Source organism: Anolis sagrei, chromosome 6 (genome assembly GCF_037176765.1).
Source record: "Anolis sagrei isolate rAnoSag1 chromosome 6, rAnoSag1.mat, whole genome shotgun sequence".
Classification (NCBI taxonomy): domain Eukaryota; kingdom Metazoa; phylum Chordata; class Lepidosauria; order Squamata; family Dactyloidae; genus Anolis; species Anolis sagrei.
This window is the reverse complement of record NC_090026.1, coordinates 728,181-747,550: the sequence shown is the minus strand read 5'-3', so window position 1 is coordinate 747,550 and position 19,370 is coordinate 728,181. Positions and strand designations below refer to the sequence as shown.

General features: G+C 38.9%; 2 protein-coding genes across 2 annotated transcripts; both read right to left on the bottom strand.

Annotated features, from left to right (window-relative positions):
* Nucleotides 1-4,309: 4,309 nt before the first annotated feature.
* LOC132779154 (solute carrier family 2, facilitated glucose transporter member 9-like) lies at nt 4,310-12,071 on the bottom strand. Its single transcript, XM_067469627.1, has 8 exons — nt 11,632-12,071; nt 11,397-11,545; nt 10,211-10,389; nt 9,084-9,194; nt 8,799-8,900; nt 6,104-6,179; nt 4,635-4,762; nt 4,310-4,540 (listed from the first exon to the last, which is right to left on the bottom strand). The coding sequence occupies exons 1-8, from the start codon at nt 11,751-11,753 to the stop codon at nt 4,331-4,333; spliced, it is 1,077 nt and encodes a 358-aa protein (XP_067325728.1). The 5' UTR covers nt 11,754-12,071; the 3' UTR covers nt 4,310-4,330.
* Nucleotides 12,072-12,250: 179 nt separating this feature from the next.
* On the bottom strand, nt 12,251-17,568 carry LOC137097305 (solute carrier family 2, facilitated glucose transporter member 11-like). The gene is made up of 4 exons (XM_067469550.1): nt 17,545-17,568; nt 14,976-15,062; nt 14,703-14,860; nt 12,251-12,443 (listed from the first exon to the last, which is right to left on the bottom strand). Exons 1-4 carry the CDS (start codon nt 17,566-17,568, stop codon nt 12,251-12,253), a joined length of 462 nt encoding a protein of 153 aa, XP_067325651.1.
* Nucleotides 17,569-19,370: the final 1,802 nt, after the last annotated feature.

Here is a 19,370-nt window from a genome sequence, read left to right as displayed (position 1 = left end):
ACCATCACCACCACCACTACCATCATCACTACCACCACCATCATCACCACCATCATCACCACCATCACCACCACCACCACCATCACCATCACCACCACTACCATCATCACCATCACCACCATCACCACCATCACTACCATCATCACTACCACCACCATCCCTAGCATCACCACCACCATCATCATCACCACCATCATCACCACCACCACCACCACCACCATCATCACCACCACCACCACTATCATCATCACCATCACCACCATCATCACCACCACCACCATCACCACCACCACCATCATCCCTAGCATCACCACCACCACCATCACCACCACCATCACCACCACTATCATCATCACCACCACCACCACTATCATCATTACCTTGGTTACATGTATTATCATTATATTTATTATAACTATTCTTTTTATTCTTATACTTATTATTGCTATAGAAAATTATTTATTATAATTATTCTATTTATCATTATTTATAGTATTATACATTATTATTTTTATTATAACTATTCTTATTCTGATATTTATTATTGCTATAGAAAATTATTGTATTTATTATAATTATTCTATTTATCATTATTTATAGTATTATACATTATTATTAATATTATAACTATTCTTATTCTGATATTTATTATCGCTAGATGAAATTATTATATTTGTTATAACCATTCTATTAATTATATTTATTGTTATTTATAGTATTATATATTATTTTTATTCTAACCATTCTTATTCTTATATTTATTATTGCTATAGAAAAGTATTGTATTTATTATAATTATCCTATTTATCATTATTTATAGTATTATACACTATTATTTTTATTATAACTATACTTATATTTATTATCGCTATATAAAATCATTGCATTTATTATAATTATTCTATTTATTTTATCTATCATTATTTATAGTCTTATACATTATATATATGTGTGTGATATTTATTATATTTACTATTTTGGGTCCCCGTCGTTGGCCAAGTTATCTGAAAATGTCAATTTTTTAATTATACAAAATGCATAAGGCTGTGGGTGAACTACAACTCCCATCATGCCAGGTTCACCCCCTGGAACTCCCTCAAGTGCTTAAAGTTTGTTATGTTGGGCAAGTTTGCTCTAGGTGTATCATTGGTGGCACTCAGTCTGCTCTCTGGACTTAGGGTAAACTACAATTCCCACTATGGTGAATCAATCCCCTCAAACCCCTCCAGTAGGTTGAGTTGGTTGTGGCGGTTCTGTGTACCAAGTTTGGTCCGGGTCCATCATCGGTGGACGTCACAGTTGCTCTGGTTGCAGGGGAACTACAACTCCCAGAAAGGAAGGTCAGTTATCCCCAAACCCCTCCAGTAATCAGCATTATCAGGGATGTGTGCCTAATTTGGTTCAGATCCATTGGTGTTTGGATTCACAGTGTACTCCAGATGTAGGTGAACTACAACTCTCTCAAATCAAGGTGAATTTTCCCAAAAGAGTTCCAGTATTTTTAGCTGACCATGGGGAGCTCCATGTGGAGCTCAGAGTGCTCCTCGATTGCAGGTGAACTATACATCCCAGAAACTATAACCCCCAAAATGTCCAGGCCAATTCCCCTCAAAACCCAGCAGTATTCAAATGTAGGCATATTGGGAGTGCATGCCAAGTTTGGTCCAGATTCATCGGTGTTTGGGTTCATAGTGCTCTCTGGATGTAGGTGAACTACAACTCCCTCAAATCAAGGTGAATTGTCCCCGAAGAGCTCCAGTATTTTTAGCTGACCATGGCGGGTTCTGTGTGCCAAGTTAGGTCCAATTCCATCTTTGGTGGAGTTCAGAGTGCTCCTTGATTGCAGGTGAACTATACATCCCAGGACCTACAACTCCCAAAATGCCCAGGCCAATGTTGGTTGTGTTTCTCTCTACATTTGTTTATTTGTTTATGGTTTGATTGGTTTTTTTCCAGTTTGCAAATTTGTAGCTCTGTCACTGTTGTAAACGAGGGGGGAAATGTTGCCAAACAAAAATGTGCATGTGTGTGTATATGTGTGTGTGTGTAGGTTATATGTGTGCGCGTGTGTGTATGTGTGGCTGTTATACATATGTGTGTATATGTGTGTATATGTGTGGATGAATATATATGTGTGTGTGTATGTTTGTATATGTATGTGTGTACATGTGCATGTATATATGTTTATGTGTGTTACATATATGTGTGCATATGTGTGAGTGTATATATATGTTTGTGTGTTTGTGTGTTATAGATATGTGTTTACATGTGTGAATCCATATATTATGTGTGTGTGTGTTGGTTATATATATATGTGTGTGCGTGTGTATGTGTGGCTGTTATACATGTGTGTATATGTGTGTATATGTGTGGATGAATATATGTGTGTGTGTGTATGTTTGTATATGTATGTGAGTATATATATATGTGTGTACATGTGCATGCATATATGTTTATGTGTCTGTTACATATATGTGTGCATATGTGTGAGTGTATATATATGTGTTTGTGTGCCTGTGTGTTATAGATATGTGTATATATGTGTTTATATGTGAGAGTGCATATATTATGTGCATGTGCGTGTATGTGTGTTGGTTATATATGTGTGTGCGGGTGTATGTGTGGCTGTTATACATATGTGTGTATGTGTTTATATGTGTGGATGAATATCATAGAATCATAGAATCAAAGAGTTGGAAGAGACCTCCTGGGCCATCATCATCCAGTCCAACCCCATTCTGCCAAGAAGCAGGAATATTGCATTCAAATCACCCCTGACAGATGGCCATCCAGCCTCTGCTTAAAAGCTTCCAAAGAAGGAGCCTCCACCACACTCCGGGGCAGAGAGTTCCACTGCTGAACGGCTCTCACAGTCAGGAAGTTCTTCCTCATGTTCAGATGGAATCTCCTCTCTTGTAGTTGGAAGCCATTATTCCATTGCGTCCTAGTCTCCAGGGAAGCAGAAAACAAGCTTGCTCCCTCCTCCTCCCTGTGGCTTCCTCTCACATATTTATACATGTGCCTCATCATATCTCCTCTCATCCTTCTCTTCTTCAGGCTAAACATGCCCAGCTCCTTAAGCCGCTCCTCATAGGGCTTGTTCTCCAGACCCTTGGTCATTTCAGTCGCCCTCCTCTGGACACATTCCAGCTTAGAGTCAATATCTCTCTTGAATTGTGGTGCCCAGAATTGGACACAATATTCCAGATGTGGTCTAACCAAAGCGGAATAGAGCATGGGGAGCATGACTTCCCTAGATCTAGACACTAGGCTCCTATTGATGCAGGCCAAAATCCCATTGGCTTTTTTTGCCACCACATCACATTCCTGGCTCATGTTCCCCTTCCTCCCCACGAGGACTCCAAGATCTTTTTCACACGTACTGCTCTCGAGCCAGGCGTCCCTCATTCTGTATCTTTGCATTTCGTTTTTCCTGCCAAAGTGGAGTATCTTACATTTGTCCCTGTTGAACTTCATTTTGTTAGTTTTGGCCATTCATCTCTCTAATCTGTCAAGATCCCTTTGAGTCCTGCTCCTGTCCTCTGGACTATTGGCTCTCCCTCCCAATTTGGTGTCGTCTGCAAACTTGATGATCCTGCCTTCTCGCCATTCGTCTAAGTCATTGATGAAGATCCTGATCAGGACCAGGCCCAGGACGGAACCCTGCGGATGGCACTCCACTCGTCACTTCTTTCCAGGATGAAGAGGAAGCATTGGTGAGCACTCTCTGTGTTCGTCCACTTAACCAATTCCAGATCCACCTCACCGTAGTTTTGCCTAGCCCACATTGGACTAGTTTCCTTGCCAGAAGGTCATGGGGGACCTTGTCAAAGAAGGCCTTCCTGACATCCAGACACGCTCCATCCACGGCATCATTCCCCGCATCTACCCAGCTTGTAACTCTATCGAAATATATATATATATATATATATATATATATATATATATATATATATGTGGTGTGCGTGTGTGTTTGCATATGTATGTGTGTATATATGTATGTGTGTACATGTGCATGTATATATGTTTATGTGTCTGTTACATATATGTGTGCATATGTGTGAGTGTATATATATGTGTGTGCCTGTGTGTTATAGATATGTGTATATATGTGTTTATATGTGTGAATGCATATATTGTGTGTGTGTGTGTGTACTGAATGGTGACGAACTCTCTTTCTTTGGTATTTGGATAGCCGTCTGTCGGGAGGTATTTTATTGTGTCTTCCTTCCAAATATGGATCATGCAATGATTATATCCACACAGAATTGTTTACCATTTTGTTTATTGACACATTACAAATCTGGAATCCAAATAAACAGAAAACAATTCAGAAGTTCTCGTAGGGAGATAGATCTTTCCGGAAGCCCTTCCGGAAGACGGCGGCCATCTTGCTTCTCGGCCTTGGCTCCGCCTTGAACTCGGCATCGATTTCCGCCAAGGATTTCCCCTTCGTTTCCGGGAGGAAGAGGAAGAAGAAGGTCCCGGAGGCTGCCATGGCGACAGCAAATATGAGGAAAACGAATGGCCCCAAGGCACCCTGGGAAGGAAGGAGCGACGGGATTGGCTCGATCAAAGCCTGGATTTGCATATCTGCCTGAGGAGGCGGGGCCTGAGGGGTGACAGGCACTCACCACGGCGAATGGGAAGGTGATCCCTATGAGGAAGAGCCCCGCCCAGTTGAGGCAGCCACCAATCACGAAGGCCGAGGGGCGGGACGAATGGGGGAAAATCTCCATCATGACGGACATGGCAGCCCCGTCTGCGAAGGAAGGAAGGAAGGAAGGAAAGAAGGAAAGAAGGAAAGAAGGAAAGAAGGAAAGAAGGAAAGAAGGAAGGAAGAGAAGAAAAAGGAAATGAGAGAAAGGAAGAGATGAATGAAAAAAGGAAGGAAGAGAGAAGGGGAAAGGAAGAAGGAAATATTTGGAAGAAGAGAAGGAATGAAGAGAAGAAGACAATGAGAGAAAGGAAGAGATGAATAAAAAAGGAGAGAGAGAAAGGAAGAAGGAAGGGAGGGAGATGTTGGAAATATTTGGAAGAGAAGAAGGGAGGAAGAGAAGAATGAAGTAAGGAGGAAAAAGGGAATGAGAGAAGGGAATGAAGAGACGAATGAAAAAAGGAAGGAAGAGAGAGAAAGGAAGTTGGAAGTTGGAAAAATTTGGAAGAAGAGAAGAGATGGAGGGGAGGGGAGGAAGGAAGGAAGAGAAGGATAGGAAAGAAAGGAAGAAGGAAGGAAGAGAGAGAGAGAAAGGAAGAAGGAAATATTTGGAAGAACAGAAGGAATGAAGAGAAGAAGACAATGAGAGAAAGGAAGAGATGAATAAAAAAGGGGGAGAGAGAAAGGAAGAAGGAAGGAAGGAAGAGAGAGAGATGTTGGAAATATTTGGAAGAAAAGAAGGGAGGGAGGAAGAGAAGAAGGAAGTAAGGAAGAAAAAGGGAATGAGAGAAGGGAATGAAGAGACAAATGAAAAAAGGAAGGAAGAGGGAGAAAGGAAGTTGGAAGTTGGAAAAATTTGGAAGAAGAGAAGAGATGGAGGGGAGGGAAGGAAGGAAGGAAGAGAAGGATAGGAAAGAAAGGAAGAAGGAAGGAAGAGAGAGAGAGAAAGGAAGAAGGAAATATTTGGAAGAAGAGAAGGAATGAAAAGAAGAAGACAATGAGAGAAAGGAAGAGATGAATAAAAAGGGAGAGAGAGAAAGGAAAAAGGAAGGGGGAGAGAGATGTTGGAAATATTTGGAAGAGAAGAAGGAAGTAAGGAAGAAAAGGGGAATGAGAGAAGGGAATGAAGAGATGAATGAAAAAGGAAGGAAAAAAGAGAGAGAGAGAGAAAGGAAGTTGGAAGTTAGAAGTATTTGGAAGAAGAGAAGAGAGGGAGGGAGGGGAAGGAAGGAAGGAAGGAAAAGAAGGACAGGAAAGAAAGGAAGAAGGAAGGAAGGAAGAGAGAGAAAAGAAGAAGGAAATATTTGGAAGAAGTGAAGGAAGGAATGGAGAGAGGGAGGAAAGAAAGAGAAGGAGGAAATGAAGAAGGTGTCACCATGACGTCTGAATGGACTCCCTCCCCGATTCTTCCCAGGCGAGTGTCAGGTGTCCCGATGCGCTACTCACTGGGCCCCAATCCGAAGGCGACGACGAAGAGGAAGACGAGGGCAGCGCTGGCACAGGAGGCCCAGGGGAGACGATCCTGGGTGGAAGAGGAAGGGAAGGAGGGAGGGAGGTCACAAAAGACGTGCGGTCTGAATGAAATTGTATGAAAGGTTGGTCCCTAGATAGCCTAGGGATTCCATCTTAAGTGAGGAATTCATGAACTGTCATTCAAAGTTGCGGAAGAGAAATGCTGAGGATGATGAACTCTTGGTGGAAAACAACATGTTTCCATTACCAGAGACAAGGGCTCTTTGAAGTTTCGTCAACACAATGGTTCCTTATATTAAGAAGGAAAGCCAACATCTGTCTGGAACGGAAGGGTCAGCAGGCTTTAGCTGGGCAAAACAACCTGTCCGTCATTTACAACATTCTGGAACAACAACAGCAAGGAAGTTGCTCTATAAGAGACCTTTTAACTCTCCCAAAGTGTGCCAGACTGCCGGGGAATGCAGAGCGCCTAACGTAGTTCTATGCAGTGGGTGGGCCTACTTTCTTTCTCTGTTTTGCTCTGTGAGATCCTCTCATTGAGAACGGAATAAAAGAACTCTTTTAATGTTTAAAAAGCATGAATTTCCCCCTCGTGTGTTTGCAGGTCTTTGCAAAACGTTATACATCTAGATATCTAGAGATTTCCATGTCCTTGTATATCTGTATCTATATGTATATATTATTTTTATATATGCATTTCCCCCTCACATGTTTGCAAGTCTCTGCAAATCCTATATAGATATCAATAAACATATAGTTACCTATATATTTGTATATCTCTCTGTGTATATATATATATTGTGTATATATATAAAAATTATATATGACTTTTCCCTTCACATGTTTGCTAGTCTTTGCAAATCTTATATAGATATAATAACCTATATAGAGAGAGGTGTCTAGATAGATATATATGGATATAGATATGTAGGGCTTGCAAATATTACAGGGGGGAAATGCACACACATCTTTTTTTTAAAATATGGCAAATATTCAAAAACATTGAATTAAAATATACGTACGCAACAGACCTAAAGGAAAATTGGCTAAAAATGGCACATAGATGGTATATGACACCGTACAAATTAGGCAAATGCTACAGTAATGTCAACACAAATTGTTGGAAATGTAGAAGGAAGAAGGAAGGTACTGTGTTCCATATGTGGTGGACATGCGAAAAAGCGAAGTCTTACTGGAAGAAAATACATGAGATAATGCAGAAGATGTTAGGCATAAATATTCATTTAAAACCTGAATTATTCCTGCTGGGAATGACAACATCAAAAATGGAAAAAAATACTGATAAACTACTATTTCTGCTAACAACAGCGGCGAGGATGTGCTACGCAAAATTATGGAAGAAGGAAGAAATACCAGACAAGGAAGAATGACTACAAAAAGTGTTCGACATTAGAAATATGGACCGGCTTACATTTCTATTATCCAGAAGCAAGGACAATCCGATACAAGAGACAAATTGGGGGAAAGTCACTGATTATTTAAAAGAGATAAAATATAAGGCAAATAATTTAAACTGTTGTGGTTCAACAACAACAGCATGATGGGGATGAGAGTGCAGAGAGTGCAGCTGATGATGTTGGCTTTCAGTTTTCTCAGTCCCAGCCTGTATCTGTAGAGAGGCCGCAGTTCTCACAGGAAAGGAATGCAGATGATAAGACAGACGCTGGGAACCAGGGTCAAGGTGCCCAGGTGTTGAGACGGAGCCCACGGATTGCGGCCAAGTGTTGAGATCATCAGTTTGGTGGGAAAGCAGATTGTTTTGATGTTTAGTGAATATATGCTCTGCTCTGGGGATTTTTGGGTGTCAGTTCCAACGTTGCTTTATGGCTAGCTCCAGCTCCTGGCCTTTGGGAAAGGCTGCTACATGCTATTTCATGGACTTTATATTGAACCTGTGCTTCAAGTCTCCTGCTTTGGCAATACGGATTATATTGGATTATAACCTGTACTATTGATCTTTTCACTGCTTATGAACTGCCTTTGGTTTAGAAACCTCACAATAAACTATATACCTCACAACTGCGGCTGGTTTGTTGTAGAGAGCAAGGTGAATCTTATTCTGAGACACAACATAAACAATGAAAATAACCCTAGGAAGAAGGAAGGAGAGAAGTTTACTATGGAAAAAAAAAACAATGAAGAGTAGAAGACAGAGAAAAGGGGAACATCTCCACCAAGATACTCAGGAAGTCACGAAGATCTTCAACTTTGTTTTTTGTTTTTGTTTGTTTTTTTCATTTCCTTTTTTCTTTTATTGTTTTCTCTGCTATTCTTCTCACACACTTTTTTCTTTCTATCTGTTTTTAATAAAACAGATAGAATAAAAATTAAAAATAAAATAAAATAAATAAAATTAAATTTAAAAAATTCAAAAAATATTTAAAAAAATATTCAAAAACATTGAATCTTCGGATGCCCCAATTAATGTAATTTTATTGGTATCTATTTTGATTTTGAAACTGACCCATAGTGGATGCATTTCCCACCCTCGGCTTATACTCGAGTCAATAAGTTTTCCCAGTTTTTTTGTGGTAAAATTAGGTGCCTCAGCTTATATCCGGGTTGGCTTATACTCGGGTATATACGGTATGTGATTTTCTGGTTTTTTTCGCCTCCGTTCTCCCTCCCCGCCCATCCGTCTACTGACCTGGAGGCCGAGCGCGAGGGTCAGCAGCCCCAGGGTGGCGGCCATAGCCCCGCAGCCGCCCCACAGGAGGACCCGGCGGCCAAAGTGGTCAATGGTCAGCGCCTGAAGAAAGGAGGGAGGAGGAGGAGGAGGAGGAGGAGGAAGACCACCGGAGAGCATTGCAGTTAGAGCCAGGGAAGGGAGGAAACAGGCCTCTGTCTCAGAGCCGGAGAAAGGGGAAAGCGGTCACGAAAGGCTGTGCTTGTATTCTGCCCTCTCTCTCTCCCCACGTGGACTCTTTCTTACGCAAAGGACAGCCGAAGCCAGTTCGCAGAATCCGACTCCGAGGGACACGTAAGGGATCAGGTCCTCCTTGAACCCCAAAGTGCGGAAGACGTCGGAAGTGTAGAAATAGACCTGGTAATAATGATAATAGTAATAATAATAATAATAATAATAATAATAATAATAATAACGTATTGTCGAAGGCTTTCATGGCCGGAATCACTGGGTTGTTGTAGGTTTTTTTGGGCGATATGGCCATGGTCTAGAGGCATTTTCTCCTGACGTTTTGCCTGCATCTATGGCAAGCATCCTCAGAGGTAGTGAGGTCTCTTGGAACTAGGAAATTGGGTTTATATATCTGTAGAATGACTATGCAATATTTTGTTGAATCACCTCTCAACAAAAGATTGCCCCAGGCACTGCCAGGCCATCAAATGCTAATCAAGGTGGTCAGTTGAAACATTCACACCTAGCTCCAGTAGACAAGAGTCCTTTGTCCCACCCTGGTCACTCCACAGATATAGAAACCCATTTTCCTAATTCCAACAGACCTCACTACCTCTGAGGATGCTTGCCATAGATGCAGGCGAAACGTCAGGAGAGAATGCCTCTAGAACATGGCCATATAGCCTGAAAAAACCTACAACAACCCAATATAATAAATAAATAATAAAATAAAAAGAATGCATATAATAACACAAATAATAAAATTAATAAAATAGCAATATAATAAAGATCAATAATAAAACAAATATAGATAGATAATACCATGGATAATAAAATAAAATACCGTAAAAAAATAAATAGAACAAACGAATAAATAAAGCGAAAGGACCCTTTCCTTTATTTATTTTTTTAATTTATAGATGAATAGATAGATGTAAATAATAATAATATTAAAATAGACTAAAATAGAGAATAATGTAAACAATAAAATAAAATAATATAAATATATTATGTCTCTATATAGATAATATATTTAATTTATATTATTTTTTATTATTTACATTATTGTCTATACTATTCTATTTTAATATTGACATTATTACCTATTCTATTGATTTGCTAGTTTATTATGTTATATCATATTTAATGTTATATATATATATATTCCGCCCCCCTCCCCAAAGAGAAGCCAGGGCGCTCACCGCATTGATGCCGCAGAGCTGCAAGGTGAGGACGGAGGCGGCCAGGATGTGCACCTGGGGCCGGAGGGCGGGGTCTCTCAGCAGCGCCAAGGGGCTCAAGGGGGGGTCCGGAGTCGCTTCCGCCTTGAGCTCGGCCAGGCCTTCTTCGTGGGCCCCGGGGCCCCACAGTCTCTGCAAGGCTTTGGGGGTAAATGGGTGGGTGATCTTTATAGTCTTCCATAGGCAACCCATTGATTGATTGGTTTCGTGGCCCCTAACCCATCCATCAATCAATAACATTATTGACATCTTGAGATTCTTAGGATGGATTTCAAGATAGAAAAGACAGTATGACGTTAGATGCGGTTAAAAACACACACACACACATACAGTATGTGATTGATTCTGTGATCCCTAATAATTAATCAATCAATCAATCAATCCAATCAATCAATAATTTTATTGACATCTTAAAAGTCTTAGGATGGATTTCAAGAGAGAAAAGACAGTATGACATTAGATGCAGTTAAACACACACACACACATATCCAATATGTGATTGATTGATTCTGTGACCCCTAATCATCAATCAATCCAATCAATCAATAACTTTATTGACATCTTAAAAGTCTTAGGATGGATTTCAAGATAAAAAGGACGGTATAACATTAGATGCATATATTAAGACGTCAATAAAGTTATTGATTGATTGATTGGATTGATTGATTGATTAGGGGCCACAAACTTATATGTGTGTGCGTGTTTGTGGCCCCTAATCAATCGATTGATCCAATCAATCAATACCTTTATTGATGTCTTAGGATTCTTAGGATGGATTTCAAGATGGAAAGAAAGGTTGGCATGAAAACATAGACAGTTAGAAACATATAAATTGCAATATCTTATTGATTGATTAATTGGCTTTGTGGCCCCCCCAATTAATTGATTGATTCCAGACTCACCGTAAAAGAGCGCAGACGCCCATCTTCTCCCGACCGAGTCAAAAACACGTTTTTCCTTTTGGTTTCAGTGTCTCTTTCTCCACTTTTTGTGGAGGAAACCACAACACCCAAGTTAGTAATTAACTAACGAGGCCTTATAATTATTTATCCGGGTGAATAAATGTCTCGTTAAGGCAATCGCGGGGATCCCCTTGGCCGAGGCCAGGCTAGATGACCACTAGTCCCCCCCCCCATCCATTCCTCACCTTTCCGGCATCCCTCTTCATCCTTCTTCTGAATCAAGAGGAAGGGAGGCGATTCAGGGAAGAAGGGCAAGGTCAGCAGCTGGGCAAAGGCCGCGACCCCGACAAAGGACAACAGGAAAGGCCACGACCCTTGCGACCCCAGGAGCTCCCTAGGAGGCGGGGCAGAGGTCAGACAAAAGGAAACCCTTTTGATTGCACCTACTTTTAATTATTATTATTAGTGTTATTATTTCACCTGAGTCCTAATATTTGCCCCAAGGATTTCCCAAAGGACCAGAAGAAGCCGGACGTTGCGTTGGCGAAACCCCGAAGCCTCTTTGGGGAGACCTCCCCGGCGTACTGCGGGTGGACAGCCATCGAAACGCCTTGGAACGAAGGAAGGAAGGAAGGAAGGGACGAAAGAAGGGAAGGTCAAGGAGACACGACACGGCGGCAAAACATTATGGAATTATGCCGGCCCTAGAAAACTACAAATCCCAAAAGCAGCAAGCTAACGACAAACAGCAGACAACTGCAAATCCCAGTTTTACAACCGTCCGCCAAGAAACGTCTTCTCCAAATCAAGAGGCGTTTCTCTGAAGCAGCTCCTTAAGACACTTAAGCAAACTTTAAATCCCAGAAAACTACAAATCCCACTGGGGTGAAATGGTCCACCAAGAGCCCTCTTCTCAAAAACCAAGATATATTTCTCCATAAGATGTGGTTAACCCCCCCCCCCAATGAAAAGGACACTTAAGCAAACTATAAATCCCGGCGAACTACAAATCCCACTGGTGTCAACTGGGCGGTAATGGTCCATCAACATCCTCTTCTTCATCCCAACAAATAGTTTATTTTATTTAGTAACTCCCCCCTCACACACACAAAAAGGACCCTGAAGCAAACCGCAGATCCCAGAACCAAACTACAGATTCCGTATTACCAGCGCCGACTCCGAAGAGGAAGCGGCCGAGGAGAAGCATCGGGAGGGAAGCGGCGCTTTGGCTGAAGGCGAGGAGGAAGGAGGCGAGCAGGACAAGGAGGTCATTGCCCAAGAGCGTCCGTTTCCTGCAAGACAGGGACCCGTTAATAGGCATATTAAATGAAGGACTGGCTGATTAATGAACATCTGGCCAATTAGGGAATAATTAATTGACTGAGTAATTAAGGGCTGGCTAGTTATTTAACTGACTAATTAGGGACCAAATTAATTATTGAATAATTAATTAACTCATTGGGAACCGGCAAAAATAGAAACTAAATGAATTGACTAATTAGTGGCTCATAAACTAATTAGTGACTAAGTAACTGGCTACATAGGGACTGATTAATTAAATGATGAATTAGAGACCTATTAATTGACTAATTAGGGATTGAATTAACTGACTAATTAAGGAGTAATTAATGAACTGGCTGATTTGGGAATAATTATTTACTGACTAATTAGAGACTGACTGATTAATGAATTGACTAATCAGGGACTAATCAACTGGTTAATCAGGGACAAATTAATTAACTGACCAGCTAGGGACTGATTAATCAACTGGTTAAATAGGATCTAAATTAACTGGCTAATTAGGGTCTGATTAATTGACTGATTAATTTAATTCATTGATGAGTAACTGATTAACTAATTAGGGGCTAATTAACTGGCTAATTAGGGACTGATTAACTGACTGGTTAGGGACTGATTAATTAACAGGCTAATTAGGGACTAATTATTAAGATACATGGCTAAATTCCAGTGGGATCGCTGTGTTAAATAAGGCATTATATGGTCTTAAACAGTCAGGACTTGCCTGGCATGATTGTTTGAGTGATGCTCTGGCCAAAATGGGGTTTGAGAGAAGCTGAGCAGGCCCATGCGTGTATACTAGAAGTCTACAACATGACTATCAAATTCTTATTATCTATGTATATGATTTGTGTTTAGTTTTAAATCCAGATGACTCATTGGATTTAAAAGTGTATGCAGACTGATTTTGGGACCTACTGGAGTTCTAACACAGTTCTAGACTGGAGATCAAAAAAGCAGGGTTGTGTTGCTTTACGTTCCAGTGAAGCTGAGTTTGGAGCACTAAGCTTAGCAAATACTGAAATCTGTGTGATAAAACAGCTACTCAAGGATTGCTGTTGAAGATTCCACAAGGATTTATGAAGATAACCAAACATGTATCCTAATGGCAATACAAGCCAGGGCAAAACAAAGAAGTAAACACGTGGATATAAAATATAGTTGTGTAAGAAATGCGGTAAAGAATAGTTAAATTGGGTTAAAGCCGCGAGCTGCAGAAAAGGCTGCTGTCCGGAGGCTCAACTGCTTGAAGTTGTGAGTTTGAGGTGAGCTCTTGACTGTCAGCCCTAGCTCCTGCCAACCTAGCAGTTCGAAAACATGCACTGCGAGTAGATCAAGAGGTACCACCTCGGCGTGAAGGTAAAAGGGCACCCCATGCAGACATACTGGCAAAAAGATGGGAGAGGTCTACGGACAGCATGGAAAAAAGACCAAGAGCACCTCCCTGTAGCCGGAGCTGAGCTTGGCTTCCAGATGCCAGAAATGGAAAAGGATAAGTCCTTTGCCATATTTGTGTATTGTATGTCATTGCTTGTTATGTAAAAGGCATTGAATATTTGGCTTATATATATACTATAATCTGCTCTGAGTCCCTCCGGGGAGATAAAGCGGAATATAAATAAAGTGTGTTGTTGTTTGTTGTTGTGTTGTAACACATCTCTGAATCTGGCCGATGTATTAACAGAGGTATTAAGTGTTCAGAAGCACCAACAGGTCCTGAATAACTTAGGAATATTTGAGTGCACCGTGGAATAAGACATTTTTTAAATTCTTCACACAAGGAGGGGTGCCAAGGCACATGGTTAAGTTCCTGTGGGATCACGGTGTGTGTTAAGAGAAAAAGCCTCATCCTAGCTGATTACAACCCACAGGCTGAGTAATTGGAGTAATTAAAGTCAACCAGTTTTGAGCCACTCCTGGAGGGGTATAACTGGGGAGTGTTGTCGTCTGATTTTGGGCTCACTGAGTGCTTGACTCTGGGCTAACTCGGTCTATTTGGCACTGGCCAGTTTGCCTTCCATGCTCATCTCCATGAACAAGAAATGAAGATTGGGAGAAGACCTAGGTCCTGATGGAAAGTGTTGCAAGAATTAAATGCAAGGACTATACACGAGCTTGATCCTCCAGAGCAGTGGTTCCCACCCCCTTTTTGACCAGAGACCACTTTGACCAGGAACCACTTGGTATTAATTGACTAACCATTCAATGTAATTCATCAATTAGGGATCAATTGGGCTCCTTCTCACACTCACTTGCCAAACCGCAGGGCCAGGCACCCGCTCGCGAGGGACCCAAGGAGACCCCCAATGCCGAAGATGGAGACCACCAAGGACCAGAGGAAGAGGAGGGTCTGCTCTCGAGGGGCAGCGGTCGGTCCCGAGGAGGTCTCGTTGATGAAGTCCTTGATGAACTGAGGAAGGAGAAGGAGGAGGAGAGAGGGAGATAGAGTCCCCTCACAGACCTCCCTCCCTCCAAGCAAGCAAGGCCTTGGGATCTGTAGTTGGGGAGGGGTCCTGGACGCTCACCGCTGAAGGGAAGCCGACGACCGCGATCTGGAATCCCACCAGGAGGTTCCCCCCGAGTCCCAGCACCAGCAGCATCTGGAAGAGGCCCTGCAAGCAGATGGCGGGGGGGGGGGGGATAATTAGCACTATTAATTAGCATTGAGACATTACCGTAAAATCCCTCTGTCAAACTGCAGCACTCCCTCCAGGTGTTTTGGACTCCAACTCCCACAATTCCTTAACAGCCAGTATTATATTATTATTTTTATTATATTATATTTTTATTATTATTTTTCATTATTATATTATTTTTATAATAATAATAATAATATTTGTAACATTTATTATGCATTTTATTATATTATATATTATTTTCATTATGTATTTTATTATTGTTTTACATTATTATATTTTATCATTTTATTATTATATTATTTTTAATATTTATTTATTTGTTTGTTTATTTACTTATACCCCGCATTTCTCTATTTATACCCCGCATTTCTCTACCCTGAAGGGGACTCAATGCAGCTTACTTACCGGCAATTATTCAGTGCCTTAAAACACATACAATTCCAGTAACATTCAAATTCAAATTAATACATATTAAGCATTTAAAACGTTTAACAACATTACATTTAATATTTTATTACTATATTATTATTTTTTATAAAATTATATTTATTTTATTATTACATCATTGTATTATATTATATTATTATTACTGGCTGTTAGGAACTGTGGGAGTTGTAGTCCAAAACACCTGGAGAAGGGCCAAAGTTGGCCCAAGCCTGCTCTAATTAATACAACCAATGAATTGATATGCATCTGATATCATCAATCAATCAGTCAATCAATACATCTTTCAATCAATAACATATCTTGAGGATCTTAAGGTGTGTTTCAAGATAGAAAGACAAGATGAAAACGCACTCAGTTTAAAATATATTAATTTAAATAGCATATAATAATAAGGATTGAACTGATTGCTTGATCTAAAAATATCAATAATTAAATAATAATAATAATAATAAGGATTGGATTGCAAAAACATTGCAAAGATTCAACAAATATACATATTTCTATAAAAGATCCACATTAAAACTGCATTCCTATCAAATATGTATTAAAATACACAAAACTGACATCAAACAAAGGACAAGAGCTTAATGACTGATCAGAGTGATTGATTGGTTGACCGATGGATCTTGCGGCCTCTAATTAATCAATAATAATTAATCAATAAATAATCAATAATCAATAATTAATCAATAAATAGCTTTAGCTACATTTTGAGATTCTTAGGGAGGATTGAAAGATAGGAAAAAAAGTTGGCATGAAATCGCACCTAGTTGAAACAGATGAATTAAAACAGCTTATTGATTGATTGATTGATTGATTGATTGATTGATTGATTTTGTGGCCTCTAATCAATCAGTTCAATCAATCACTTTAGTAACATCTAGAGATTCTTAGGATGGATTGAAGAATAGATAGATAGATAGATAGATAGATAGATAGATAGATAGATAGATAGAAAGGGTGGCATGAAAACATAATTATTGATTGATTGATTGATTGATTGGATTGATTGATTAGAGGCCACAAAAATCAATTAATCAATAACTTTAGTTAAGCCTTGAGATTCTTAGGATGGATTCCAAGATAGAAAGGATGGCATGAAAACATACACACCTAAAAACATAGATGATTGATTGATTGATTGATTGATTATGTGGCCTCTAATCAATTAATCAATAACTTTAGTTAAGCCTTGAGATTCTTAGGATGGATTCCAAGATAGAAAGGGCAGTATGAAATTAGATGCAGTTAAAAACACATATTTTAAAAAGGTTATGGGTGGATGGATTGATTGATTGGTTTTGTGGCCCCTAATCAATCAATCCATCTATCAACAACATTTTTGACATCTTTAGATTCTCAGGATGGACTTCAAGAGAGAAAGGACAGCATGACATTAGATGAAGTTAAAACATACTTCTTTTTTTTAAAAAAAAGATTAATTGATTGGTTCTATGGCCCCTATCCAATCAATCAATAACTTTCTTGGGATTCTTAGGATGGATTTCAAGACAGAAAGAAAGGATGGCGCGAAAACATACACAGTTAAAACAATATAAATTGCAGTATCTTATTGACAGATTAATTGGTTTTATGTCCAATTAATTGATCTATTAATTGATCAGTTCTGTGGCCCCTGATCAATCAATCAATAACTTTATTAATGTCTTGGGATTCTTAGGATGGATTTCAAGACAGAAATAAAGGATGGTGTGAAAACATACACAGTTAAAACAATATAAATTGCAGTATCTTATTGACTGATTAATTGGTTTTATGTCCCATTAATTGATCTATTAATTGATCGGTTCTGTGGCCCCTGATCAATCAATCAATCCAATCAATCAATAACTTTATTAATGTCTTGGGATTCTTAGGATGGATTTCAAGACAGAACGGAAGGATGGCACAAAAACATACCCAGTTGAAACAATATAAATTGCAGCATCTTATTGACTGATTAATTGGTTTTATGTCCAATTAATTGATCTATTGATCCCAGACTCACCGTAAAAGAGCGCAGGTCCTCCATCGTTTGCCGACCGAGTCAAAAACACATGATTTTTTCCTGTTGTTGGTTTCAGTGTCTCTTTCTCCACTTTTCGTGGCGGAAACCATGACACCCAAGTTAGTAATTAACTAACGAGGCCTTATAATTATTTATCCGGGAGAATAAATGGCTCGTGAACGTGATCGCCTCGCGATGCCTCAGACGGAGGGAAAGGTGAAGACCCGCCAAGCGTTAAATCTCTCAGCTTCCTCATTGCTTCAAAAGACAACTCCCCAAAAAAGCTTTGACGCTTAAGTAACATTTTAAATGACACTAGCCGTCCCCTGCCACGTGTTGCTGTGGCCCAGTCTGTGTATATGTGTTTTGTGTGTGCATATATGTGTGTGTATATATGTGTGTATATATGTGTGTTTGCAAATAAGTATGTGGGTATATATATATGTGTGTGTGTATATTTGCGTATTTGTGTGTTTATATGTGTACATTAATATTGTGTATATGTGAGTATATATGTGTATTTGCTTATATATATATATATATATATGGGTGTATATATGTGTGTGTATATATTTGTGTATTTCTGTGTTTATATGTGTACATGCATATTGTGTATATGCGTGTATATATTTGTGTATATATGTGTGTATATTTGTGTATTTGTGTGTATGTATTTGTGTATATTTGTGTATGTATATATGTGTGTATTTGTGTGTATATATGTGTGTATATATGTGTGTTTGCAAATAAGTATGTGGGTATATATATGTGTGTGTATATATTTGCGTATTTGTGTGTTTATATGTGTACATTAATATTGTGTATATGTGAGTATATATGTGTATTTGCTTATATATATATATGGGTGTATATATGTGTGTGTATATATTTGTGTATTTCTGTGTTTATATGTGTACATGCATATTGTGTATATCCGTGTATATATTTGTGTATATATGTGTGTATATTTGTGTATTTGTGTGTATGTATTTGTGTATATTTGTGTGTGTATGTATATATGTGTGTATTTGTGTGTTTTTATGAGTACATGCATATTGTGTATATGTGTGTATATATTTGTGTATATTTGTGTGTGTATGTATATATCTGTGTATTTGTGTGTTTATATGTGTACATGCATATTGTGTATATGTGTGTATATATTTGTGTATATTTGTGTGTGTATGTATATATCTGTGTATTTGTGTGTTTATATGTGTACATGCATATTGTGTATATGTGTGTATATATTTGTGTATATATGTGTGTTTGCTTATATATATATATGGGTGTATATATGTGTGTGTATATATTTGTGTATTTCTGTGTTTATATGTGTACATGCATATTGTGTATATGCGTGTATATATTTGTGTATATATGTGTGTATATTTGTGTATTTGTGTGTATATATTTGTGTATATTTGTGTGTGTATGTATTGTATATGTGTGTGTATTTGTGTGTTTTTATGAGTACATGCATATTGTGTATATGTGTGTATATATTTTGTATATTTGTGTGTGTATGTATATATGTGTGTATTTGTGTGTTTATATGTGTACATGCATATTATGTATATGTGTGTATATATTTGTGTATATTTGTGTATGTATATATTTGTGTATTTGTGCGTTTATATGTGTACATGCATATTGTGTATATGTGTGTGCTTGTCTATATGCATATTTGTGTATATATGTATGTGGATATGTATATGTGTGTGTATGTATGTGTGTATATGTGTGTATTTGTGCATATATATATGCGTGTGTATGAATGTGTGCATGTGCATATGTATATGAGTGTATGTGTGTATGTATATATG